The following is a 27,126-nucleotide window of genomic DNA, read 5'->3' on the forward strand; positions in this document are numbered from 1 at the left end:
TGGCAATGGCATGGCCAGTAGGACTAAGGAGGGCTGGCCACACTTGGGCCACCTGCCCCCAAAGCCCTCCCCTTTACCAGTCAGCCAGCCAGAAGGGCTTTGGTCTGGGATGGAGCACACGTTGCCAGGGGAAAAAGTTGCAAAATGATGTTTGAGTTAGGCGATGGAAGCATGTAGGGAAAGTGGGCTGGCTTCTCAGCTGTTTTCAGAAAATGCCCATGGTTCTTTTTACAAGGCAGGTGAGATGGGAATATAAAAGTAATGAAACGTCTGCAGGGCTGTGGCTGCTCCAGAGCAAGCAGGAGGGGTGCCTTCTGGGCTGGAGTGGGCCGCCAGGGAGACAGAGGAGAAACGCGCTGTGCCCACAGGTGGAATCTAGTGGCTCTTTGCTCCCAGCAGAAACACCAAAGGGACAGGGAGACTCCACGTGGCTCCGCAGGCACAGTGCCGGGGAGCATGAAATGGAAATGTTTTCGTTTCTTTTAAAATCAGAAGAAATCAATGAACTTTTAGGTTGAAGAGAATTGTTTTAATATGTAATATTAATATATTTGTGCCAACGCAGTCATAAATATTATTTTAAATATAGATAGATTTCTTTTTCTTTTTCTTTAATGGAGGAAGGGATCCATGGAAGCAAAGCTGTCTAATACCCAGGAATGTTTAACTGGGTCCTGCAAACCCGAGCTGGCCTTCTCCCTCAGCAGGGCTGCTGACTCCTGTGGTCCACAAGCAAGGAAGCCTCCGAGCTTCCTTTTTATAGCTTCCTCAATAATTTCCCATTCTTCTACCCTTTGCAAGCAGAGCTCAAAAGGAAAAAGAAAAGAAGAAACAAAGAATGCATATGCCTTGGCACCAACTTCACTTTCTCACTGTCTCTAAGTCCCAGGCCTCTCCTTTGTCTTGCTCTCCGCCCTGAGCGGTTCTTTTGAAAGCCTGACCTGGGAAGGGGAAACTGGAATCAACCAGTTGCCCGAACCCCTCTATCCAGTACCCCCCCCAGCCCTATTACTCAACGTCCGGGAAGGGTGTCGGGGTTCCCGACACCCGGGGAGAGAGGTCTGATGAGGCCTTTGAGAGCGCGGTGCGGGGCCGAGGCTGGAAGGGAAGGCTGGCCGAGAGAGCCGAGGGGCTCTGGGCGCATCCCGCCCCGGCCAGGTTCGAGGTTGGCACTGCTGCTCTCCCGCGGCTCCCGGAGAGGCTGGGCGCCCGCGGCCGCGCAAACGGCTCGTGTTTCCACGGGGCTCGCTCCCGGGCCTGGCTCGGAGCCGCCGCCGCCGCCCGCCCCCCCTCCCAGGGCGCAGGCTGCTCTTCAGTCGCGGCCACGGGGTAGCGCTCGGCCCCCCTCGCCGCGTCTCCGCCTCCGCCTCCGCCGCGCTCGTCCCCGGCTCACGCGGCCCGCGCAGCTCCCGCTCGGCTCAGGCAGGAGTGGCTCTCCGGACGCCGAGCCCGGGAAGCCGAGGGCGGCGGGTTCTGCGAGCGAGCGGCCGAGGCGGCCGGCGGCGCGGCCGAGGCGCTGGGGCGGGCGCGGCGGCCGCTGCTTCTCCTGCCCGGGAGGTCGGCGCGCGCCGGGCGTCCGAGGAGGCGCCGCGCCCCCGGAGCCGGGGCCGCCCGCCAGGCTCTCCGCGCGCCTCGCCGAGCTCCGGCCGGGGAGCGGCGGAGGGCAGAGCCGCCCGGCTCCAGCCTCGGGCCAGCAGGAGGCTCCGCGCCCGGGCGCCGGCGACAAGCCCTGGTCGCCGAGCCCAGCAGACGTCCCCGCCGCCCCGCAGCCGGAGCGGACATGGGCTCGCGGGGCGGCGCGCCGGGCCGCGGGACCCGCAAAGTTTGCTAGCCCGCTGGGCGCGGAGCCGAGGGCGCGCCCGGGCCCGGCGTCCCCTGGAGGGACCGAGGGTCCCCGGATTAGGCGCCGGGGCGGTGGAGGCGAGAGAGGTGGTTCGGCCCCGCCAGATGCCGCCTGCAAAGTTAGAGAGAAGAAAACTTCAGCTCCAGGGAGATTCGGACCGCTATGCTTACCGCGCCTCCCGAACCCGGCGCCCCTGAAAGAAGCCCCGCACCCGCATCTGCCGCCGCACTCGCCTCTCGCGCGGCCCCGGGGGCCCGGCGCCCGGATCGGCGGTGACTGCGTCCGCGCGGAGCACCGAACCAGGGGGCGGGCAGGGGGCGGGCAGGGGGCGGGCAACGTGGCCACGGGAGGAAGTTTCCTGAAGTTGTCGCTTTATTCCGGAGCCCGGCCCGCGACCCGGTCAGATCGGTGAGGCCGCCTTGCCCGGTAGAAGAAGTCGGAGTTGGGGTGCTAAGCGGGGAGGTGCCCCGAGACCGAGAGAGGCTTCATCCTCCTCTTTGCTCGCCCCTCGCCTTCCCGGAGCGCCGCGGGGATCGGACTTGTACTAAAGAAGAGGAGGAAGGGTTGGGGTCGCCAGCGTCTCCCCTCCCCGGCGGATACCGCTCCGGGCCGGAGCCGCGTAGACAGCCTCCCGGGACGTAGCCACGGGGTACCGGACCTCACCAGGATTATAAAACTGTTCGGAAGACCAATCCCCCGAAGAAAAGGCTGGTTGCCATGCGGGGACTACTGATCTGGACTCTGCTGGCCCTGCACCAGATCCGCGCGGCCGGAGCCCAAGGTACAGTGCCACCCCCAGTGGGGCTGGGGAAGGGGCGCGGGAGGGGCGCGGGAGCTCGCTGGCCTCACGGTCGCCTCCGGGACCCCGGGCTTGGCCTGGGCAGAGCCCTCTCCCGGGAGTTTCAGGCCCCTTTCCCCGAGTTTGGGGGCTCTCTTTGGGGGGCTGGAGCGGTCTTGCTGAGACTTGTGACTTCCGAATAAGGGAAGGTGGGGGTCCGTGCTGGGAGGCGTCGCTCGTGGAGCCTAAGAGGAGTCGGGGGGGGTCGCTACCTCCCCACCCGGGCTGTGGGTGCCCTCGGGCTGGTGTGGGAGGGGCGCGCCATTCCGTGCCGGGCTTAGCGCCCGGCTGCACCCTGCTCCTCAGGCCGGGCTCCTGGGTCCCCGCTCGGTGTCCGCGGGGAAGGGCAAGGCCCTGCCGGGCACGCGCTGGCCGCCCCGGGGCGAGGCAGTGGGGCGGGAGGGCGGCGGGAAGAAGCCAGAGTAGAGCGCTGGGTTCCTGGATGGTCGCCCCGGGAGGGCAGTCTCGGGGCCTGGCCAAGTCTCGGAGCCCGCGCCTGGCTGCCTGGCCGGCCGCCGGGGCTGGGGGTGCTTCGCGGTGCTCGCCGGAGGCGAGGTCTGAGGCCCTCTCCTCTCGCGCCCACCCCCCTCCCCTCCCCCCGCCCCCAGACACACTCAGCGTCCCGCCTTTGCCTCCAGCTCCACTGGCCGCTCCAGCGTCTCTGCCGCCGCCGCTCTGACCTGTAGCTGCCTGGCGCAGCCTCAGGGTGGAGAAGGGCTGGTGGGTTTGGGGTGGGAGTGCTGGGAAGGAGGGGGAGGCGTGATCGATCCGCCCTGCCCCCCTCCAGAGGGCGGATGCCCAGACATACCGCCAGTCCTCGGGCAGGTCCCAGCGGGGGAGGGCGGCTGCACCCGTGCCTCCTTCTTGCCTTCGGTGTTCGCAGATCCAGACAGCAGTGCCAGCGGTGTCCGAGCGGCGCCTGCTGGGGGCGGCGGGAGACGAAGCCTGGACTGAGCTCCAGGACTCCCAGGGCTTGGCCTTCCTTCTTCCAGGCTCGGGAGGGGGCCTGGACCCACCCAGGGGGCGCCGGTCTGCGGAGGCTGCAACCTCGAAAGGGCCCCACCCCATCTCTGGAGTCCCAGAGTCGCAGGGACTCCAGTGAGCCCAGCGTCAGGCATCCCAGAGAGGCAAGATCAAACAGATAAAAATAATCAGCTCTCAGTCACAGGGTAGAGAGGAGGATTTTACAACGTAATTTGCGTTAAAGCACTTAGAAATTTTGTAACGGGGCCGTGTAAATGTAAGGTAATAAAAGTTATTATTTTTATGATCATCATAAAATCTTACAGCAGGCAGGGACTTCAGATGTCGTCTTATTCTAGTAGCCATTTAACAGATGGGAAAACTGAGGTCTAGGGGCATTAGGTGACTTGCCAAAGGCTGCTGGGTGATCTGGGGGCGGGAGTCCGGACTGGGACCAGGTGAGTTCTAAGCTCCTCTCTCCCTGGAACCAGGACCATCTGCAGCTGGGGTGGGCTTGCTGGGACGGGGCCCTTCTTCTAAGGGTCCAGGGGGAGTGTGAGGCTGGCAGAATAGAACAGGTTAGGCCTGGGGCACCTCGCAGATGTGTTCTGAGATGTCCATGGGGTCACTAGCTGAAAGCCAGGAGACTGGGAGGACTCTGGGGGGTGTCCGTCTCTATCTGGCTGCTTCTGATTTCATTACTGCATAGACTCCAGTAACCCCACGATTTCCCTGGGCAGGCGGCTCGTTAGTTCTTGTCCCATCCAAAACCAGGCTTGTAAGGAGTCCCCAGGGCACCTGAAGGTCCTTCCTTCTGGGTCAGCAAGTCGTTTCCATGTCCCACCTCCACACCTGTCCCATCCACCGAAGTCCAAGATTCCACGTGGCCGTCCTGCTGAAGTTCAGGTCAGGCCACCTCATGTCCTTGTGCTTCCAGAGGGAGGGGCTCGCCCTGTCAGAAGTGGTGAAGGTCTCTTTGATTCACTCTCTCTCCTGCTTCTCTTGTTTGCTGCGGGCTTGAGTGTGGCTGCCCAGGTTCCCTGCTGCTCCGTTTGTGTTCTCTGGCTCCGAGAGAGTGTTTTCCAGCATCCATCGGGTACTCTCCTTCCATTTGTCTCCAGGGCGGCAAACCATGCAGAGGATTATGGGAACTTGGCCTCGGCCCAGGTCTGGGGGCACTGTTGCGTTGTGTGTCGGGGAAACAGGGTCGAGCATGGGTTTCCAGGGGGTTGTTTCTCGTCTGCTTTGGGGTTAGAGAGTGGAGTCTCTCCTTTGCTTTTTTCTCCATTTGCTTTGCTTTTGAGTTTGAGGTGATGCCGTTAACCCTTTGGGGTGGTTAGAGCCACTGGCACTGTGTGTCACTTCTGAGCCCATGAGCCCCGTTCTCTAATGATGATACAGAGTGAGGGACCAAGCAGTCTTCCTCTCTTGGGACAAACCTCACATTGGCTGCCAGATTTATCCACACAACCTAGTTTTTTTCAGGTGCAGAACCTGGGTAACACTACCTGTTTATACTGAAAGCTACCATTTGATCGTTTCCCCTGAAACGTGATGTCACATGGTTCCCACTCTTTCCCCAGACTAAGCGCAGGGGTGTTGTAAAGAGAGCAGAGCACGTATGAGGATACCAGGTATTCAGGGGATGCCTAGCAGGTGCCTGGCACGCAGAAGGTGCTTAATAAAGGGTAATTGTTTTTCTGTTGTTATTATGACTCTTTGTACACTATTAGCCAAGGGGCCACGAGGAGTGGTTCCTGGGCACCCACTGAAAAGGCCTTGAATGCCTTTTCCTCGCCCAAGACCCTTCTCTGACTCCCTTCTGTGGCCGCATCACCATGACCCAAAGTGGCCCTCCAGCGGTCCCGATCCAGACCCCCAGGCATTCGGATTGGAGGGTGTCTGCATTTTAACAAGCACCTCGCAAGATGTTTCACGTGCCACTGCTGGTGGACATCTCTCGGAGGCTGGGAGGCTGGAAGGAGGGCGGCAGAGCCCAGCCAGCTGGTCCAGAAGCTTCTTTCAAGTGAACGGTGCCTGGGGGAGGAACAGAGGGGAGTCTGAGCTGAGGGAACCAGGCAGTGGGAAAACCCTGAACGGAGATTGGGAAGCCCAGCCCCGGAGGATCCCGATCCCGAAGTCTCCAAACGGAGAAAGTTTACTGCTGGGAGGTGATCACAATAAAAGCCAAACAGTACTCAAGGGAGTGGGATGAAAGTTTAATGCTGTGGCTAAGCTATAATAATTAATTACTGACAGCAAAAAATAACTTATTGATCAGGGCTTCATACTCATTACCACAAGGCCGACTGGCGTGCTTGCCTGCGGCTCAGCTGGTATGTGTCAAGAGCCCCCGCCCCACGTGAGGGCGGCCCCAGGGGTGTCCCTGTTCCCTACCTCCCCTTCTCCCAGGGCCAGAGAGGTGGCTCTCAGCCCCAAAAACCCCTCGCCCTCGCCCTGTGCACCCCAGGGCTTCAGCTGGGCAGTCTGGAACATTCTGGCTGTGGATTGATGAGTGACACCGTTTGGTGCTTGTATTGGCCGCAGAAGATCACCCCTGCCTGGGGTGGACAGACTCAGGAACCCCCCCCGCCCCCCGCCCAGAGACCAAATCATGCTGGCAGCCTGATACCTGCCTCAGAAACTCTCCCTTTCGAATATTTGTTCGGCAAATATTTATCGACCGCCTCTCCTTTATGTCCTCTGCTGGAAGGCCAAAGTAGGGGCCAGGAACCTTGTTCCGTCGGGGAAGGGAGGCTGGGAAAGAGGCCAAGTCCTTTACAGCAGTTTTCTGTTTAAACAGTGCCTGAACGGCCGACCTTAAAATAATGTGTTAAACTGCGTATTGGTATGCACTCGATCTTGTACCACAGGACACAACTGGGCTGTAAGCTAAACGGTAATAGAGAATGAGCTTGTTCTCTGTCCTGAGGACTAACATGATCAGTACGTTTGACCTGAAAGAAACATGAAAAATCATCTAGTGCTGTCCCCTGCCTACAAGCCTGGGGCAAGTGGCCATGTGGTCTCTGCTTGCATACCCCTGGTGATGGGGGGCTCACTACCTCACAAAACAGGCTGGTTGTTAGACAGTCGTGCTTTATGTTGCTGAACCTCCTTGTGGCTGGTTATCCTAGGATTTGGCTGTGGGTGAAGGAGTCCTCTGATTGGCTGGAACCTCGCCCTCCCTGCCCTCTGACTCCTGGCCCCTCAGGGAGTCAGGAAACTGAGTTGGAATTGATGCAGGGTGTTAGGGTGCTGCCTGCAGGATTTCCACCCTGGCCCGCCTGGAGCACATTGTTGCAGCAGACAGCCCTGGAGCTGCCTGAAGCGGTGGGAATTAGTCATCATAAATTTGGGGCCTTGGGATGCCAATAGCAACAAATGGGCCAGCAGCAGCCCCACTGCCTGTAACGGAAAGGAAAACAGGCCGCCGGTTGCTGAGACATCCCCGCTACTAACCCCGCCACTCCTCGTCCTCCCACCCACTCCTGTCCTCCGGGGACAGAAGGCGGGGCCAGTGAGTAATGCTGAGCCAGGGACCCACCGGGACTGCTCAGGGTCCTGGAGGAAGAGGAGGGAGGGGCTGCACAGCTTGTCTCATCAGACTCCCCGAGCCAGGTGTCTGGTCCAGAAAGCCCCTCTCTGAGCCCGGGAGCCCCACTGAGGCCCCTCTCCTGCCGATACTGGAGGTGCCAACATGGCAATGGAGATGGCTTCCAGCCTGGTCCTGGCCTTCCTCTGTCACTGAGCCACCGGGAGCTGAGGCCCAGTTTCCTCATCTGTAAAATGAGGAAACGGAGTTAAAAATAAGTCTTGTATACCACTCCTCCCAGATGTCTGCACAGCTCAATCCTTAGTTAATCGGGCCTTTCCTCTGATGTCCCTGATCCGTCCCTAAACACCCTGTAACGTGGCATCTCCAAGCACCCACCCCTGAGCCTGCTTTCGTCTCTCCACAGCCCTCAGCTCCATCTGACATATATTGGCTTGTTTATTGCTGGTCTCTCTCATGTGGGCGGGGCTTTATATTATCCCCTGCTGTATCCCCAGCTGCTAGGAGAGTGCCTGGCAGATAGAAGGAGCTCAACGAATATGAATTAGTGAACAAAGAATACATCAATGAATGTGTGAATGAATGAACACTTACCTACGGCGTAAAGCCCTCTGTCATCTGGTCTCTACCTGCTTCTCCAGCTCCTCTCCAGCCGCTCACCCACTCTCACGGGCCCCTCTGCACATCACCTACGCCCCATGCCATGGAGCCTCCACTGCGATGAGCGGCCAAGCCCCTCAGGGATGGGAGCCCTGCCCTCCAGCCTGGGCTTCCGTGGAATAGTGTTTATTTGTTTTAACTTTTTATTTTATATTGGAGTATACTTGATTAACAATGTTGTGCTAGTTTCAGGTGTACAGCAAAGTGATTCAGTTCTACATATACATGTATCGATTCTTTTTCAAATTCTTTTCCCATTTAGGTTGTTACACACTGATAATATAGAGTAGAGTTCCCTGTGCTGTATAGTAGGTCCTTGTTGGTTATCCATTTTAAATATTAGCAGTGTGTACATGTCAATCCGGGATAGTGTTCCTGCTGAGCCGGGAGCCCTTGCTCAGACTTCCTCGCCCCTGTTCCCAGCTTTCCGCACCTCTGGCCCTGCAGGTGAAGCTGCCTCTAGCAGTAGGGCCTCTGGGTTGGGTCCTTGCTGAATCTCTATCAGCTGAGCCCCATCTTTCGCTGGGGAGGAAATTGGGAGGACTGGTAGGGGGCTTAGGTAATGCCCCCATCCAGGCGTGGAGGCACCTTTTGAAATACATGAGAGGGGAAGACATGCATTTACAATTAAATACTCTAGCCCGGCTCACTTCCCCTGGCAGCCCATTGGCCAGATCTGATCACGTGGCCCCATCCAGTGGTCCTTCCCAGGCAAGGGAACTGAGAAGTGCGGTCTTCTGTGTGCTGTAAAAAGAGCATCTCAGACGCGCACTGGTGATGTCGAGCATTCCTAATAACTACAGAGATGATACTGTGGTCTCCAGAAGAACATTTCTTACAGAGAATCACTTCACCCAAGACAGGGCCGTCCCTAAAGCATTCCCCTCCCTGTCTGTGCTCTTACTTTCCTGCCTTCTGACGTTTTTTTTTTTCCTTAAGCTGTTGAGAAGTGGCATGTAGAAGGGCCAGTGCCTTGGAACTGGGCCAACCTGGGTTCCAGCTCTGTCAGTGTGGGTTAATCTCTGCTACTTTGCATTCCATCACTTATATGCTCAAGCCCCGTTGGCTTGTTTGTAATACAAGGAGAAGTCAATGAGATGACACCAGCAGAGCACTCGGCATGGAGCCTGACATATCAGAAGCACTTAATAAACTAAGGTAACTATATTTGTGCTTCTGTATTTGCCCCGCCAAAGGGTCTTCAGATTGGGTCTCAGGTTGCATTTTGTTTCCAGATTTTTCCCCCTGCTATCTTTTCTCCATATTTCCCCCGTATCTTCCTCTTGCTTCAGTTTCTTTTGCTTCCTCCCCAGTGTAGAATGATTTGGCCTCCTCTCCCCATGCTAGGCATCTAAAGAGGGGAAGCCAGCTCACAATTGCCACCGAGTTCTTTGTGTCAAGTGCATTACAGTCGTTACCCGCCTCTGACCTCCTTCACCTCCAACGTGTGGGTAACCTGAGGCTCAGAGCCATTGCCTGCCCAAGGCCCCACAGCTAGGAAGTCAGGATTTGTACAATAGCCAGGTCATGGAAGCAATGTAAATGTCCATCGACAGACAAATGGGTAAAGAAGGTGTGGTACATATACAATGGAATATTACTCAGCCATAAAAAGGAATGAAACTGGGTCATTTGTAGAGGCGTGGATGGACCTAGAGATGTCATACAGAGTGAAGTAAGTCAAAAAGAGAAAAACAAATACCGTATATTAACACATACATGTGGAATCTAGAAAAATGGTACAGATGAACTGGTTTACAGGGCAGAAATCGAGATACAGACGTAGAGAACAAACGTATGGACACCAAGGGGGGAAGGGAGGGGGGTGGGATGAATTGGGAGATTGGGATTGACATATATACACTAATATGTATAAAATAGCTAACGAATGAGAACTCGCTATATAGCATAGGGAACACGACTTCACTTGGCTGTACAGTAGAAACTAACACAATATTGTAAAACAACTGTACCCCAATAATAATAATAAAAAAAGAGGTCAGGATTTGAACCCAGGGCTCTATGGGGCATCTTTCCACTGCCCCCCGCTGCCCTGCACCTGCACCACGTCCTTCACTGATATCTTCCCGATGAGAGATGCCCAGCCTGTTGTGCTGCGTGGCCCAGGGGCGGCAGTGGAGTTTGGAAGTCGCCCTGGGAGTTCATTCTCTTTCCCCTCCTGACCCTCCTGGTTCTTGCCTCTGCCCCAGTTGTGTCCTCAATGGGCCTTAAGCTGGCAGAACATGAGCGGTCAGGAGGGGAACCCCTTCCTCCCATGCCTCCCCTACTGCTTTCCCCTGTCCCCTCCCTGGAGATGTCTGGGGAGTCTCCTGAGGGTCACCTGGGGCGTTCATGGCTGGCTGGCCAGTGACCGAGCTCCAGAGTCTTCTAAGCTGAATGGGGTGGAGGAAAGCAGCAGCTAAACTCGGATGTCATTTAGGAAGCTGTTAGTGACCCACAGGGCTGATGAAATGTGCTTGATGATGTGCTAATCCTGAAAGGAGGAAATATTATTGGCTGTAATGCAGCCCCTTCAGGGAGTTCAGCTTCTGGGGTGGACACGGTGACTCTTCAGGGTCCGGGGGCCCCACACCTGGACTCCTCCACAGGGGTGCAAATGTGCAAATGGGGAGGGAGGTGTGTTGCCTAAAGTCTGAGCAGTGACTCCTGCACAACTGCCTTGTCCCATATTATGTGAGCCAGGTCTGAATCTGGTACAGACGCCCCATTCCTTGCTTTGAACTATGAGGGCCAATCCAGCGTCTGCCATCAGAGGGTCCAGGTGGGACAGAACAGGCCTCTAAGGGGCCTGAAACATACACAACTCCCTGAATTCATTTACCCGTCATTTACTGCTTGGATGACCTTAGATCAGTTACATAGCCTATCTGTGCCACAGTTTTGCCATCTGTAAAATGGAGATAACAGTCGCCCTCACCTCACAGGGTTGTGACAAGATTTAATGAGATATGCTAAGCTCTTAGGACAGAGCTCAGTGTATAGCAGACATGGAGTAAGTGTTCATCATTGTCATGGTTGTCATCTTGGTGTCAGCGAAGCAAGGTCAGCTTTGGGCCTACAATTTGTCCCGCGCCCTGTCCCCAAATGCCGCTGCTCTCTTTCTCTTTCACAGACCTGCCAGTGTCCTCTAAACTTCCATTATTAGGGATTTATTTATTTGGTTGAGACATTCCCTGCCTCCAGCTTAAAATGCAAATATGTCACTGAGAACCCACATATTAAGCTATTATCAGCTGTTCAGGCCTTGAGGTGAATGTTTTTACTGGATCCTTTCCTAAAAACTCAAATTTCTGAGGGTAGCGTTCACAGACATCTCATGTGTCTCTTCACCCCAACCTATGAAGGATTTTGGCCAGAAGGTGTTGGTATTAACCTTGTTAGCATTGAAGTTCAGAAACATGAAGAAACTTGCCAAGGTCCCTTGACTTGTAAGAAAGAGACAATGAGAGGAGGTCAGCTGCCTCTTAGATCATTGCTTTTGGTCTGGTCAGGGCCTCCACCATTCAGGAATGGCCGACCATGCTGCTTGGGGATTTGGGAGCTGTCGCATTGGACCACAGGCTCTACCCCAGCTTGGGTGGGTGCAGGGGTAGGGCACGGGCTGTAGGCTGGAATGGCCTCTCCTCTCTCTAAAGCCCTTTCAAGATGCCCCGTCTGCTCTCCCACAGGGTCTTAGTGGTAGCATCTGAATGCTGAGTCCTCTTGCATCTCCCCCTACCCACCCCACTGATAAGCCTTTACCCTCATGGCTTCCCCCACTGGGTACCACCGCCAAGCCCTCCCCAGTCTGGCCCTGTGCACGGCTGCCATCTCACCTCTCCCTCCCCCCACTCCCATCCTCCACCATGCTCACTGCCCACCCCCCAAGCCATTCTCGCCTTTCCCTCCTGCCTCCCCTCTGCACCCCATCCTCCCATACTCCCCTGGGTCCCATGGCTGGAACGCATCCTCCCAGATGCCTCCGAGCCGTCGGGATGCCAACGGTCTACATGTCTCCTTTGGCACTTGGCTTTGTGGATTCTGAATTATCTTTTCGTGTGTGTGACTGATTTCTTTAACTACAAACTCCTTGAGTTTAGATTAATAACCCTTCATCAACAAGGAGAGAGGTATGAGACATAAATTATGGTTCGCCATTAATGAAGTTAACCCTTTAAAGCAGGGTGCTGTAGGGTGATAGTAACATCAGAGAGAAGGTAATAGGCTTGTGGGCCTCAGAGGCCACACCCCATTCTCACTGGGTCCATCCTGGCCCCCATGTCCTCCGTGGGAAAAGGTGGGTGCATAAGTACAGCATTTCCAAGCGCTTCCGTGAAGGGCTCTCGCAGTGGAGGAGGTGGACACGCGCCCTGGGGGATCTGACCATGCGGCCTGAAGCTGCCCGCCATCCTCACAACCTTTTCCTTTTTAACATTTTACATTTTAAATGCGTGAAATTTTGCATTTCGTTCCACAGCCTCCCTGAGTTCTATTTTAACACACAAAGGAGATTTTCAAGCCCATTGTTGTTGCTGGAAGATGTGGTATGTCTGCCCCCTGGCTTCCTGAACCCCCGGGATAGAGGGCAAAACTTGGCCTTGAAAAACTTGAATGAGGTGATCTCTTGGGTCACGTCATCTGTGAGATTCTAAGACCCTTTACCCGTATATATTTCAAGCATCTGTATTTAAATGTTTCTGTAACGTTTTATCTACATATCCACTTCCTAAAGTAGTTGTGTCCCAAATGTAATCGACCCCGGGCCACTCTAACCATCCACCGGGGTGGTCTGGTGCCTTCTAGGTCCCTAGAGGACCCTGCTGCTTGGATGGTTGGCGTTTGCTGGGTATTCCCTTACCTTCCATACCATTAGTGGGCCTGTCTCCTGGCCTCTCCCTGGGCCCTCCCTCCTTCCCCTTTTAATTTGCACCGGACAAGCCACCAAATGCATCAGACATCATCAACTCTACCACTGTACCTGTGACTGAAAAAGAGCTGGGGGCAGGGCACTGAGTGAGGGCCTGAAGACTCTCCCTAGTAAGAGGCACTAGGCTCCGTGAAACTGTGCCCACCGCCCAGGGGTCTTTCTCACTGACACGCATCGGTGGCTTCCAGGAGAGCCGAGGTGACCAGAAGCCCATCCTCTAGCAAAGCAGGGCCTTGGTGTGATCCGCATCCCAGCAGCAGCTCCACGCCCGGCCCTGCAGCGCTAACTGAATGTTCCAGATCAACTTCAGCCACCCCCTCCCGAATCCTCTTGAAGCGCTTGGGCTCCTGGAAGCAAAGCCCAGAGCACGCATGCCGTCCCAGGCTCCCCCGGGGCAGCCAGCCTTCCCCGTCACGGCTGTTTGTCCCTCTCTGCCCCGGACTGGAGGCAGTGCTTCTGCCCTGAGACAGTGCCCAGCACTCACGCCTTCTTGCTCGGTCAACCTTGAAGCCTCCCCACTCGAGCGGATGCTCACTGGCTTTGCGCAGCTCCCGGCCCAGTGGCCCTTGACCTCCCAGTTTGGAACCCCATCTCCCTGCCCTGGTGGAGCGGCTGTAGGCAGGGGGTGGGCGGGCAGGCCATGGAGGGGCCGGAGCTGCCTGGGAGGCCCGGGGGGAGATCCTCATTAGCTCTGCCCCAAGCTCATTACCAAGCTGTGCATCACTGGGTGTCGTCAGGGCGGTAATAAATACGCCGCTGTCAGCGTTGATGTGATTTGCACTAATGAAGGGAAATCAGCCGGGGCGAGAGGAGGTGCCCCTGGCTGTGGCTCCGGGGGGCTGCAGAGCGCTGTCCACTGCCCATTCTCCCTGCCCCGGGAAGACAGAGGCCAGGGCGTCAGGGAGAAGGACAGAGGTGTTGGCATTTAACCGCTTTCTCCCGAGGCCTTAGCGGCTGAAGAGCCTAGAAGATGCTGGAAGCCTTCGGGAAAAAGGAGCATTGTTCGGCCCCAGGGAGGGAGGGAGGGAGGGTGTGATGAGGGGGCCCCAGCCTCAGCCTGGGCCCTGAGCAGAGGCAGTGGGGATCTGCTGGGTGACCCGCTGTGCTTTTGACGGTTTAGCCTCCCTCACAGGGCCCTGGCTGAGAGCGGCCGCAGGAAGGTACTGGGGAGAAACACAGGCCCATTGTCTGCGCCCCCCTGCCTGCCACCTCGCCTGCAATGTTAGGACGCATTGTCTCTCCAGGAACTTGGAATGTCCAGCCCCAGGGTGCGGGGAGCAGGCCTCTGACTCCAGCTTCTCCTGTGCCTCTGCTGTGTGAGAGCTCAGGGGCCCTGGACCCGCTGAGCCCAGCCTAAGCGTCCGAGCCGCAGCAAAGGCATGCCTCTGAGATGCTGACACACAGCTGGGGACAAGGGAGCAGCCCCTTCGTGGTGCTAGGCCTTGGGACACCCGGGGACTGAAGAGAGGCCGAACGAAGGAGGGGTACCCTTGCATCTGGGGCCTCGGGAGCACATTCTTGGAGCCCAGGTGTAACCTTCCTCCTTACGGGAAGTGAGAAGGTGGCCCGGAGCGGTGGGGCTCACACCTGAACCTGCATCGGATCCCCTGAAGGGCTCGCTAGGATGCAGATTCCTGGGCCACGCTCCCAGAGCATCTGGTCTGGGGGCGGGGCCCAGGAGTGTGAGTGTGTAAACAGGTTCCCAGGTGATGTGCTGCCACTGGTCCGGGGGCCACACTTTGAGAAGAACGAGCCTAGAGGTTTGAGAATCCGAGGTGCCACACTGGTGGCCATGCCGAGCCACTTGTGCTGCGATGGGCTCTGCCCGTTCCCCGCCACAGAGGACGGTGGTGAAGCTCCGTTAGCAGGACCCGTGGAATACGTGCTGCACGTGGGAAGCAGGGACCATCTCCCCTTCCTTCTTCTTTTCTCATTATCAGAAGCTCTTGCTCCCAAAGTCCTTCCTTAAAAGGGAAAGAAAAAAAAAAAAAAACAGCCCAGAGGCCTCCTTCCTGGGAAGGGAAGGGCAGGGGGTGACGTCCTCACCGGCTGAAGCAGTTTTTGCTAGAAGCGCCAAGGCAACCCTAATGCGTCAGTGGATAACAAAACCTCTCTTTGCTCTTTGAGCGCTTTCTCAGCACCTACTGGGCGCCGAACACAGGGCCTGGGCTCCAGCACAGGTTAAGGCAGGTCCTGCCTCTCAGATTGTTCATGGTCAAGTGTGGGCATCAAGCATGTGGTCAGTAGTAGAGGACAGTGTGAAGGATGCTAATGCAGGTGGGAACCAGGTGATGGGGGGGTGCAGAGGGGTAACCTGAGAATCCTGCCCCAGTGGCGGAGGCTTCCTGGAGGAGGTGACCTTGAAGCTGAGGTCTTCCAGGATGGGAGCTGCCCCCAGCGTCCTTAGGGAACATTGGGGGCTTTGTTTTCGTTCTGACATAATAAACTGTACCTATTTAAAGGGTACAACTTGATTTTTCTTGACACACGTATAACACCTTAAATCATCACCAAAATCTTGATGACACTCATCACCACCAAAAGTTTTCTTGTGCCCTCGGTCACCCCTCTCTGGCTGGTGTATAGATCTTTTTCTTTTCCTTCTTTCTTTTTCAATGGATATATCCAGTTGTTCTAGCCTCATTTTTTGAAAACTTTCTTTTCACCACTGAATTATCTCTTCACCTTTGTTGAAAATCAGTTGTCCCTATAGGTGTGGGTCTACCTCTGGACACCGTTGTGCTTCATTTATCTATTTGTCTGTCTTTATTCCGATAGCACGTTGTCATGGTTACTGTTGCTTTGTAATAAGCCTTGAAAGCAGGTACTGTTAGTTCTCTGACTTTGTTCTTTTTCACAGTTGTTTTGGCTATTCTAGGTCCTTTCCATTGCCATGTGCATTTTATATTTTTCTTTATATTACATATGAATTTTAGAATCGGATTTTTAGAAATCCTGCTGGGGGGGGGGCTTCCCTGGTGGTGCAGTGGTTAAGAATCCGCCTGCCGATGCAGGGGACATGGGTTCGAGCCCTGGTCCGGGAAGATCCCACATGCCGCGGAGCAGCTAAGCCCGTGCGCCACCACTACTGAGCCTGTGCTCTAGAGCCCGTGAGCCACAACTGCTGAGCCCACGTGCCGCAACTACTGAAGCCTGCATGCCTAGAGCCCGTGCTCTGCAACAAGAGAAGCCAACCACAGTGAGAAGCCCGCGGACTGCAACGAAGAGTAGCCCCCCTCGCCGCAACTAGAGAAAGTCCGCGCGCAGCAGCAAAGACCCAACACAGCCAAAAAAATCATTCCTTCATTCATTCAAAAAAACACCCTGCTGGGACTTTTGAATTGCATTGATAATACAGATCAAGTTGAAGGGTGTGGATATCTGACCGCATTGAGTCCTCCGGCCCGTGAACATGGGCTGTCCCCCATTCTTTAGTTCTTTGATTTCTTCTCAGCGGCATGTTGTGGGTTTCGGAGTATATGTTTTGTACATCGTTTGTCAGATTTATCCCTAAATATTTCAGATTTTTGATGCCACTGTAAATGCTTTTTTAAATTTCGACTTCCAGTGGTTTGTCTGCCGGATATAGGAGCACAGCGGATTTTGACTCAGCTCGGTGATTGGTTCTAGTAGCTTTTCTGTAGACTCCATCAGATTTTCTGCACATATGATCAGGTTGTCTCCAAAGGCACAGTTGAACTACTTTTCCAACCTGGATCCCTTTCATTTCTCTTTCTTGACCTATTACACTGATGAGACCCTGCCTGGGGCCTTTGTTTTCATCCCTTGCGTTGCTAAGCAGCACTTACGGGCAGCAAATGCCCGCCTTCGTGGTGGCTTAACCAATGAGGTCAGGTTGTGCTTCCTCCCGTGCCCCCCACCCTGGGTGCTTACGCCCAGCCGCACGTGCACTCTTTGGCATCAACCAGCCTATAGAACCTCTGCAAGCTTCAGGAGGGGAGCAGGAAACAAAAGCACAGTGACTCTCTTGTCTCTGTGTGTCCACACGTGTGATAAGCACGTGCATTTAGGGGGTGTGTCTTCCTCCCCAGACCCCTCCTCTAGCCAAGTCCTGGAGCCTCCTCCCTAAGGGGCAGTAGGTGAGCTAGAACTGTAGGGCAACTCAGAGAACCACTAAGGTCAGATTACAAAGGGCTACCCATTTCACAGAGGAGGACATGGGGCCAAGGGACCCAATGAGGTGTCCTAAGTCACAGGGCTTCTGAGCTTGGGATTTCAGGTACCCTTTGCAGGCTCCATCCCGTGGCAAGTGTTGGCATTTTGGTTTTCACCTTAGCTGAAAAGCCAGCCTCTGGCAGGACTGTGATTCCTCTGAACCCTCTTTCTCAGCTCCAACTGAGCTACGGGGATGGTCACAGCAGCTGAATTGGGACGTGGGAGAGTTGCAGCCAGCTGGGGTCCAGGGGGTCTGGGTGCAGACAGCCACGGAGCAGACAGGGTCTTTGCCAGGTGGAGGGGGAGGGAGGTCAAGAATCAGCCACAGGACTTCCCTGGTGGTGCAGTGGTTAAGAATCCACCTGCCAATGCAGGAGACACGGGTTCGAGCCCTGGTCCCGGAAGATCCTACATGCCGCAGAGCAGCTAAGCCCATGTGCCGCAACTACTGAAGCCTGCACGCCTAGAGCCCGTGCTCCGCAATAAGAGAAGCCATGGCAATGAGAAGCCCACTCAAGGGAGAGCAGCCCCCGCTCGCCACGACTAGAGAAAGCCTGCGCATAGCAACAAAGACCCAACGCAGCCAAAAATAAATAAATAAAATGAATAAACTTATATATATAAAAAAAAAAAAGAATCAGCCACAGGTGTGGATTTGGAAGAGGGACCAGCCTCTCACATTTCCTCCCATACGCCCCAGGGTCTCCTGGAGTGTGATGGGCTTGAATAGCCCTTTATAGGGTTGAGAGTCAGCTCTTAGAGCCGCCTGCCCAGACGTTCAGCCTAGGCTCCCCTCTGCTACCCCAGCTCTCAGCCCCAGACACACAAGGCAGCTTATCTCCCAGACAATTAGCTTTTGGAGTCAGGGCGTGATAACAAGAGGTCCCACAGACCGAGCCTTTGCCACGAACCAGACACAGATTGTCTGGTCCTCTCGACAAGCCTGTGAGGCAGCATACTTTCCCCATTGTATGGATTAAGGAACTGAGGGCTCACCCCGTGCCCACCGTGCTCCTGGCCCACCTGCCAAGGACTCTGCCAGCCTGTCGCAGCCTCTGCCCATGACTTTGTGTTCATTGCCCCCAAGAGCAACCCCTGTCCCTGGGGACCCCAGGCTCCAGCCCTCTCCAGCAACCTGGGGTCTCCAGGCCTGTTTCCACATGGAACAGGACACTGGAGCACCCCAGACCTCAACTCCTATGGAAGGAGCCATCACTGAAAAAATGCACTTGAGATGTACAGTCACCATTGTCATCATCCCGTATTTGGTTGAACCTAAGACATCACTTGTAAGACACATCATTATTTTGTGTGCCACTGAGAAAGAAAAAATGCGGCCATTTCATCTGCCATAAGATGCGTTCTGACTACAGAGATGTAAAAATGCATTTGGAATCCCTGAAATTGGATAACAGCCATGATTTATATAATGCTGCCCTTACCCCCCGCCAGGTTCCGTCCTGAGGGTCCTGCATGTATTAACGCATTTTACCCTCACAGCAACCCCCTTCGTTTGGATTCGACCATTCTCTCAACCACAAAACAGGCCAATAGAATCGATTCAGAAAATTTAAGATGCTCATCTTGGCGGTGATCACGGATTGGCCAACATCGTGGAGAATTCCCCTGGGATCCTGGGCCCCAGGCAGCACTTAACTCTGTCAACTGGCCCCAGGAGGGCCACAATGGAGAAGGGCTGCAGGGTTAAGAGGCCACCCCAGTGGACTGAATGCTGCCCTCTCCAAACTCATGTGTGCATCAGAAAACTGGGGACCCACCATGGACCAGGCTCCCCAGGCTCAGACCCCTGGGCTGAGGGGCTCTAGAACACTCTCCCCTCCCCCATCACCATCTTCCTGGCACATGCTGGGCCTGATGAAGTCTCTCCCCGTCCTGCCCCGGGCTCCGCATTCCTCCCGAAGCTCCGCCTGATGCCAACACCTGTCTCCTGGGGGACAGTGGCCCCAGAGGAATGAATGTCTGGCTTCGGTTCCTCCCCAGGCCTCCCCTCTGAGCTGGGACTTGCAGGCCGGGCCAGAGCTTCTGAATCAACTCCACTTGGCTCTCTCCTCCCCTGTGGCCAACCCCGAAAGCCCAGTGGAGGGCTCGGCTCTAATTACACGAATCCCTGAGACAGGCTGGCACAGCTGAGCACCCTGCATCCGCCCAGCCCTTGGGTGTTGGGTGGTGTTTCTGGTGGTTTCCATGGAGAGGCCGAGGCCCAGAAGACAGCTGGCCTCTCTCCACCCCTCCCCAGCCTTGGCCAACCCATTAGTCTGTTCTAGGCGCCCCCTGAGGCACCATTCTGGGGTGTTACCTCCCTGGCCCTCAGAAGGTCCTTCCTCACGCCTTGACTGTCCAGAGGTTTCCATGTGTGGAGGTGTGGGCCAGTGCTGGCCTGCCCATTGGACGCAGTTCTGTCTAGCTCAGTCCTGCTCGTTGATGACGCCAGTGGGACAGCTCCGAAAGAGGGTCCAGCTCCAGCAAGACCTCTAACCCACTGGCAGGACCCGCAAAATAATCTGCAGGGCCCAGTGCAAAATGGAAACGCAGGCCTCTTGGTAATTACTAAGAATTTCAATGTGATGACAGCAAAACATGAAACTAAGAACAGGACCCCTGAGCGCGGGTCCCGGCCCCTGAGGCCAGCCCCGCCCACTGGTGAGACCCTTCAGGGATTCCCCTCCCCTCTCCTGGCCTCCGTTTCCTGGTCTGTAAAAGCAGAGAGTTGACCCATCCAGGATCCTGTTTTCCTCCTGCCGTCGTCCCTGGGCCCCCCCTACCTGTCCTTGGGCTGAGAAGGCAAGGCGTTCTCCTGTCTCAGGCTCTCGGGGTAAGAGAAGAGGAGGCAGAAGGGTGAGCAAGTGTAGACACTTCTCCATGAAGTGCGCCAGTTTTGTCCAGTGAGTCGTGAATGGAGGGGAAGGATCTGGAATTCAGCCCCGTGTCTGGGGGGCCTGCTTGTCTGGTCCTGTCTGGAATGCACTGCCTGTCGCCTCATCCCATGAGAAGCCGTGTACAAAACGCCTGTGTCTTCGAAGCCAGAGACACCTCGGCTGGAATCCGGGCCCTGCTGCTTGCTAGCTGTAGGACCTCAATAAGAGACCCTCCCAGCCTCCGTTATCCCATCTGTCGAATGGGGCAGCAATATGCATTGCTCAGAAAATGTTAATCCTCCTATATCCAGATTCCTCCTTCCCTGTGACTGGCTGGCTCTTTGAGGGAAATCAGGAAGATCCTTCAGCAACATTGGATAGATTCTCCTCCTACAGTCGGCGGTGGCGTGGAGCATCTGGCACATAGTAGATGCTCAGTAAATCCCGGTGACTATTCGCAGCAGTACCGCTACCACCGTTGTTACGGTTGTGTCTTCCCCAGGTGTCAGCCAGGTGGATTCGGGGCTTGGGGATGCACCAGTGCTTGGAGTGGCTGAGAGCGGTACCTGCAGCATCAACGCCACTCAGGGTTTGCTAGAAATGCAGAGTCTCGGGCTCAGCCCCACAGCTGACGAATCAGAATCTGCGTTTGAAGATCCTTAGGTGATGTGTATGTACATCAAAGTTTGGGAAACACTGGACTTCGTTTACTGCTGTTGCTATCTTAATTTTAAGAGGGCAGAGGCCCTCCTAAAATATGTGCTGTCGGTGCCATCAGCTTTCATGGAGTGGTCTGGAGGGGCTAGTGGTTGCCTAAACCCAGTCTGTTGAATCCCATTTCTCTTTGCTGAGGACAGCCCTCTTCCCAGCCCCAGCCCCGACTGGGAGGAGGGAGTGTGGGACCTGAGCTGTCCTCCCCCATTCCTCCTCCTGGAAAAACAACCCAGAGGCCCTGCTTTGTTAATGGTCTCTCTGCGGTGCCATCTTTGATTCAGGAACATGAAAAGGAATCACCCCTTTAAAAAAACAAAATGGAAAATTCTCCAGGGGCCAAGCACAGGAACGCACTTGTGAGAACTCATCACTTATTTAAGTGCAGTTCCCCAAACAGTGTGGACCCATTAAATATCAGGGAGAAAAGCACAGAGCAGCCCAGCCGGACCCACAGGCAGGAGGGAGCTGAGTGTGTCAGGGTCTGAGAGGGGGTGGGGTGCAGTGGAGTTGACCCAATGGGGTCTGAGTCCCCAAGGCGGCGTTAGGCTAGATCTGTGGTACCCTCCCTGCCCATCCCACTTTTGCAAAGAGGAGACTTAACTAGGTTGGGGTGCAGTCTCAGTTCCCCAGTCTCTCTTCCCATTCAAGCCCTGGGGGGCCTGGAGGGGGATGGGAAGGCCTCCTCCCGCCCACTCAGGGCTCTGGACCGAGTGCGATATTCCCTACTTCTTGAATCAACCAACTAAGGTCGTGGATAAGAGCTAGCACCCTGGGGCCACACTGCCTCTGTGGCTGTGGACAAGCAACCTAGCCTCTCTGAACTTCAGTTTCCCCATCTGTAAGTTGGGGATGGTAGTACTTGCTTCTTGAGAATTAAACCTTATTATGTCTTAGAAGAGCTTCTGCCATATAGTTAACCCTACATGAGTATTTGTTAAATAAGTTGAAATAGGAAGCAGTAATCTAGTGGGGGAGAGATGCCTTCCCCTGGGGAATCAGGAAGGACTGTCTTTCACCAGAAATTTGGGGAGATGTCAGCCATTATTTCTTCAAATATTTTTTCTGCCCCATTCTCTCTTTCCTCTCCTTCTGGAACTTTACTGTCACCTATATCAGATGCATTGATATTGCCCCACAGGTCCCTAAGGCTCTGTTAACTGTTTAAATTTTTTTCTCTCTGTTCTTCAGATTAAGTAGTTTCTATAGGTATATTTTCAAGTTCACTATTTCCTCTGTTTTCTGCATTCTGTGGTTAAGCCCATCTACTGAATTTCAAAATTTCACCTACTTTAGTTTTCAGTTCTAAAATTTCCATATGGCTATATAGATTATATGTATTTTTTTCTAGCTTGCTAAAGATGTATTGTATTTTCTTTCATTAAGAGCATATTGTCGTTTACCTCACTGAGTATAGTTAGAAGAGCTACTTTACAGTCGGTGCCAGCTGACTGCAGCATCTTCATTTCAGGGTCATTCTCCATTGGTTGTCTTTAACCTGGGGAATATTTCATATTTTCCTGATTCGTTGTATGTGGAGTAACTTTGGAAGGTATCCTGGGCATTGTGATTGGTGTGTTATGGAGAACCTGAATTCTGTTATATTTCTTCAAAGAGTATTGATTTTATTTCTGTTTTAGCGGGAATTCACTTAGTTGAATCAAACTGCAAATGCTGTCTCTTGGAACAGTTAGCTCAAATCTCAGTTCAGTTCTTTTATCTTCAGCTGGGTTACTTCCAGTCTGCCCTGAGCTTGCATGGTTAGAGGGTCAGCCAGAGATCTGGGCAGAGACTAGATACAGAATTTGGTGTTTCTCCCTTTGGCTCTCTCCTTTCCAGTATTCACCCCTCACTTTTCCAGTGGCTGTGGTTGCCCCATATTCTCTACTTCTTCAGGCAGAAAGACTCTGAGTTCTCTACTGGAGTTTTATTATTATTATTACTATTATTATGTTAAAGTTCACATGACATAAAATTAACCATTTTAAAGTGAACAATCAGTGTTCGCTTTAGTACATTCATAATGTTGAACAGCCACCACTTCTATCTAGTTTCAAAAGATTTTCATCAGCCCGAAAGGGAATGATGAAAACCACCAATCTGCAGTCCATATCTATGGATCTACTTATTCCAGATATTTCATATAAACAGAACCATACCATATGTGACCTTTCGTGTCTGGCTTCTTTCATGGGGCGTGACGTTTTTGAAGTTCATCCATGTTGTAGCATGTCTCAGTACTTTGTTCTTTTTTAATGTCTGAATAATATTCCACTGCATGTATATTCCACAATTTGTTCATCCATTCGTGTGTTTTTTTAATTTACTTATTTATTTTTTTTATTTTTTGGCTGCATTGGGTCTTCGCTGCTGTGCGCGGACTTTCTCTAGTTGCAGTGAGCAGGGGCTACTCTTCATTGCGGTTTGTGGGCTTCTTATTGTGGTGGCTTCTCTTTGTTGTGGAGCATGGGCTCTAGGTGCACAGGCTTCAGTAGTTGTGGCACACGGGCTCAGTAGTTGTGGCTCGTGGGCTCTAGAGCACAGTCTCAGTAGTTGTGGCGCACGGGCTTAGTTGCTCCGCGGCATGTGGGATCTTCCCAGACCAGGGCTCGAACCCATGTCCCCTGCATTGGCAGGTGGATTCTTAACCACTGCGCTACCAGGGAAGTCCCATATCCATTCATTTGTTGATGGACACGTGGGCCCTTTCCGCCTCTTGTCTGTTGTGACTAGTGCTTCTGTGAACATGTGTGTATCTGCATTTGTTTGGGTATCTGTTCTCAGTTCTTTGGGGTGTATACCTAGGAGTGGAATTGCTGAATCATAGGGTAATTCTGTGCTTCACCTTTTCAGGAACTGACACACTGTTTTCCGCAGTTCCTGAACCATTTAACATTTCTCACCAGTAATGTACCAGAGTTCCAATTTCTTCACATTCTTCACCAACAGTTATCTTTGAATTAATTAATTCACTTGTTTAATTCATATGTTAAAATATGGCTATATTAGTGAAGTGGCACCTCATTGTGGCTTTGATTTTGCATTTCCCTGATGAGTAACAATGATGACCATCTTTTTACCTGCTTGTTGGCCATTTGTATATCTTCTCTGGAGAAATGTCTCTTCAAGTCCTTTGTTCATTTTTTTAATCTTGTTGCTCATCTTTTTGTTGTTGCGTGGTAAGAGTTCTTTGTATATTCTGGACACTAGACCGTCGTCAGATATATGAATTGCAAATATTTTCTCCCATTCTGTAGATTGCATTTCCACTTTCTCGATAACGTCCTTTGATGCACAAAAGATTTTAATTTTGATGAAGTCCACCTTAACTATTTTCTCCTTTGGTATCATATCTGAGAATCCATTGCTAAATCCAAAGTCATGAAGATTTAACTGTGTTTTTTTTCCTAAGAGTTTTATGGTTTGGTTCTTATATTTAGGTCATTGATCCATTTTGTATCAATTTTTATCGGTGGTGTGATATAGGGGTTCATCTTCATTGTTTTGCATATGAAGATCCAGTTGTCCTGGCAGCATTTGCTGAAGACACAATTTTTCCCCACTGAGTGTTCTTGACAACCTTGTCAAAAATCAGTGGGCTGTAGATATATGGATCTAATTCTTGCCTCTCAGTTGTATTCCATTGGTCTCTGTGTCTATCCTTCTGGTGGTACCACACTGTTTTGATGACGGTAGCTTTGTTCTGTTGAGAGATTAGCTCTCTGTGCTGTGCTGTGCTGACTTCAGCCAGCCCTCAAGTTAAAAGCCATATAGAATAAGGAAGATGTGGTGTGTGTGTGTGTGTGTGTATATATATATATATATATATATATATATATATATATATATATATACACACAATGGAATATTAGTCATTAAAAACAATGAAATAATGCCATTTGCAGCAACATGGATTGACCTAGAGACTATCATATTAGGCGAAATAAGTCAGAAAGAGAAAGACAGATACCATATTATATCACTTTTATGTGGACTCTAAACTACGACACAGGGCTTCCCTGGTGGCGCAGTGGTTGAGAGTCCGCCTGCCGGTGCAGGGGACATGGGTTCGTGCCCTGGTCCGGGAGGATCCCATGTGCCGCAGAGCGGCTGGGCCCGTGAGCCATGGCCGCTGAGCCTGCGCGTCCGGAGCCTGTGCTCCGCAACGGGAGAGGCCACAACAGTGAGGGGCCTGCGTACTGCAAAACAAATAAAAATAAAAAAATAAAGAACGACACAAATGAACATATCTGTGAAACAAAAACAGACTTACAGACATAGAGAACAGACTTGTGGTTGCCAAGGGGGAGGGAGGTGGGGAAGGGAAGGACTGGGAGTTTGGGATTAACATGCAAACTACTATATATAGGATGGATAAACAACAAGGTCTACTGTATAGCACAGGGAACTATATTCAATATCCTGTGATAGACTATAAGAGAAAAGAATGTGTATATGGATAACTGAGTCACTTTGCTGTCCAGCAGAAATTAAACACACCATTGTAAATCAACTAAACTTCAATAAAATTTAAAAATAAAAATAAAACAGCAACAAAGCCACAGAAAGCGGGGGGGAGCCATACAAAACAGGAAACTCACCTTGTGCCGTGGGCGTCTTCAAGTCCTGTCCAGAAGCTGCTGCTTTGGTTCACTGTCCAGTGCCTTCAGGTTGTTGCTTTCTTTGTACCCTGTCCAGAGTTTGTGGGCTGTTAACTGTGGGTTGCTTGCTCTGGCAGGAGTTTACTGGGCTGAGCCAGAAGCAGAATCTCCTCTTGACTCTCCCCTTCCTCCTTCCATTGCTTTCCTTGGCTTTTAAGTGAGAATGTTTTTAGTGAGGATAGCAGAAGCGATGGGATGGGAAGTTCCCTGCCCAGGTACTTTCTCCCTGGAGAAGACTTCTTGCTTGGCCCGTGTTCCCCTGAACCACGAATACGGCAGTGCAGGGAGGGGGATGCTGGGGGATGCTTTCCTCCTGTATCATTCCTGGGCTCTAAGTGGATGGAGATTCCAGAGAGAAATGCCCTTTGTGTTCCTAGGACAGAGCTGAAGTCTCCTCCTTTTTTCACTCTTTTCCTCCTTTTTTTTTTTTTTTTTTTTTCCCACTTCTCAGTACTGTGCTGGGCACACGGTAGGCTTCCAGTAGCTCCTCATTGAAAAGTAAAGTGTTTGTGACTCTAGCAAAGGTAGAGGAGTGACGTTTCCCTCTGGCTCTGCTGCCCTCCGGGGTTGGCCAATTGCTGCCCCCCAGGAAGATCCTGTTTGGGCAAATTATACAAGAATCAACACAGACCTCGAGCCCTCCCTTTCCACAGGGAGAGGCAAATTGGCGTGAATGGCCATTTATACCCCAAGCCAGAAGCAAAACTTTACATGTTGCTGGGCCAAGGCAGGGGGGCTAATTAAGAGGGACATTCCTAAGTATCCGAACTGTGTCATTTGCAGACTAATGAACGGGTCTTGCTTAGAGAATTACCGTTTTCCCTGCTTGCAGGTGAGGAAAACTGCTTATTGGATCAAGGTCTCTCCGGTTTGCCTTGGATTAAATTAACCACCCCCGGTTCCTTAACGGGCTTTCCCCTCTGACCCACTACATTCCACGGGGCTCCTGGCAGGCTGGGCTCCGTCTGGTGGTGAATTCATCTGAGAGCAGCTTGCCCTGGTTATGACTTGTTTTACTTTGTTCTGTTCTGTCTTGGGTATTTCCATCTTGGTGTCTTCTTAAAAGGGGGATTGTTTGTATGTTTTGTCTCTTTGGTTCAGCGCTGCCCAGGGGCAGGGGGCTGGAGGAGATGACTTCCAGAGAGGTCTTTTCAACCTCCTTCTCACATTATCCTTTGCTTCTGGAGATGCCTCTAGAATTCTTTAGTTAATGGGCTATAAAGTGCTTTGAAAACACAAACTGTTAAGTGGCATCTGGCTGGACTCACTAATTATTTATGATTTCAGAAGAGCCAGGAGAGGGGGTTATATTGGCAGGGATGGTAAATCATTCATGAGAACCGTGTAAACAGCAGGGACCCCCGTCCCCCTGAAGCTCTGTATCCCCGGGGGATGCTACTGGTTAAGCTGCACGGGGAGAGCCCTCTGCAGCCAGGCGGACGAGGTCTCTGGGCGGCACTACCCCCCCTGCCACCTCTCTCCCCACGTTGCCTGGAGTTCGAAACCAGAGCCAGGGACCAGAAAGGGGGGGGCCGGGGGGGGCGTCTCCAGATTCATCCACTTGCCTTAGAGCGAGACTGTGTTCAGACCCAAAGAGATGGGGGGACTCTTTCCCTGAGAAGGGCCCCTCCAGCAGCTCCGAGGTCTAGAATCAGAAAGGTGATGTGGGTTCTTCTTGCTGCTGCTAAAAGGCACCCCTGGGCCCCCTCCCCTCCCCCCGGCAGCCCTCTATACCTCCCTCACTAGGTGGAGGGCAGCTCTCTTACCCTCCCCACCGCCGCCCACAAGTGTGTTCACTGCCCCGGCCTTTCTTTCCTTCCTTCCCTCCTTCAGTAACTATTTGTCCGGCGCCTCCCGTGTGCTGGGTGGGCCCGTGAGGACCCTTGGCCTCATATCCCACTGCTTGCTCTCCCCT

The 27,126-nt window shown here is 53.3% G+C and overlaps 1 protein-coding gene across 1 annotated transcript in view; it reads left to right on the plus strand.

Moving 5' to 3' along the window:
* Positions 1 to 2,560: 2,560 nt before the first annotated feature.
* Positions 2,561 to 27,126, plus strand: part of SDK2 (sidekick cell adhesion molecule 2) — a 262,157-nt gene continuing 237,591 nt past the window's right edge. Inside the window, exon 1 of the mRNA XM_029212052.1 lies at positions 2,561 to 2,624. Within this exon, the coding sequence (XP_029067885.1) occupies positions 2,561 to 2,624 (64 nt within the window). The remainder of the gene's footprint in view (positions 2,625 to 27,126) is intronic.

The sequence above is a fragment of the Monodon monoceros genome, unplaced genomic scaffold, assembly GCF_005190385.1.
Source record: "Monodon monoceros isolate NGI ecotype Baffin Bay Population unplaced genomic scaffold, NGI_Narwhal_1 Super_Scaffold_9, whole genome shotgun sequence".
Taxonomy (NCBI): Eukaryota; Metazoa; Chordata; class Mammalia; order Artiodactyla; family Monodontidae; genus Monodon; species Monodon monoceros.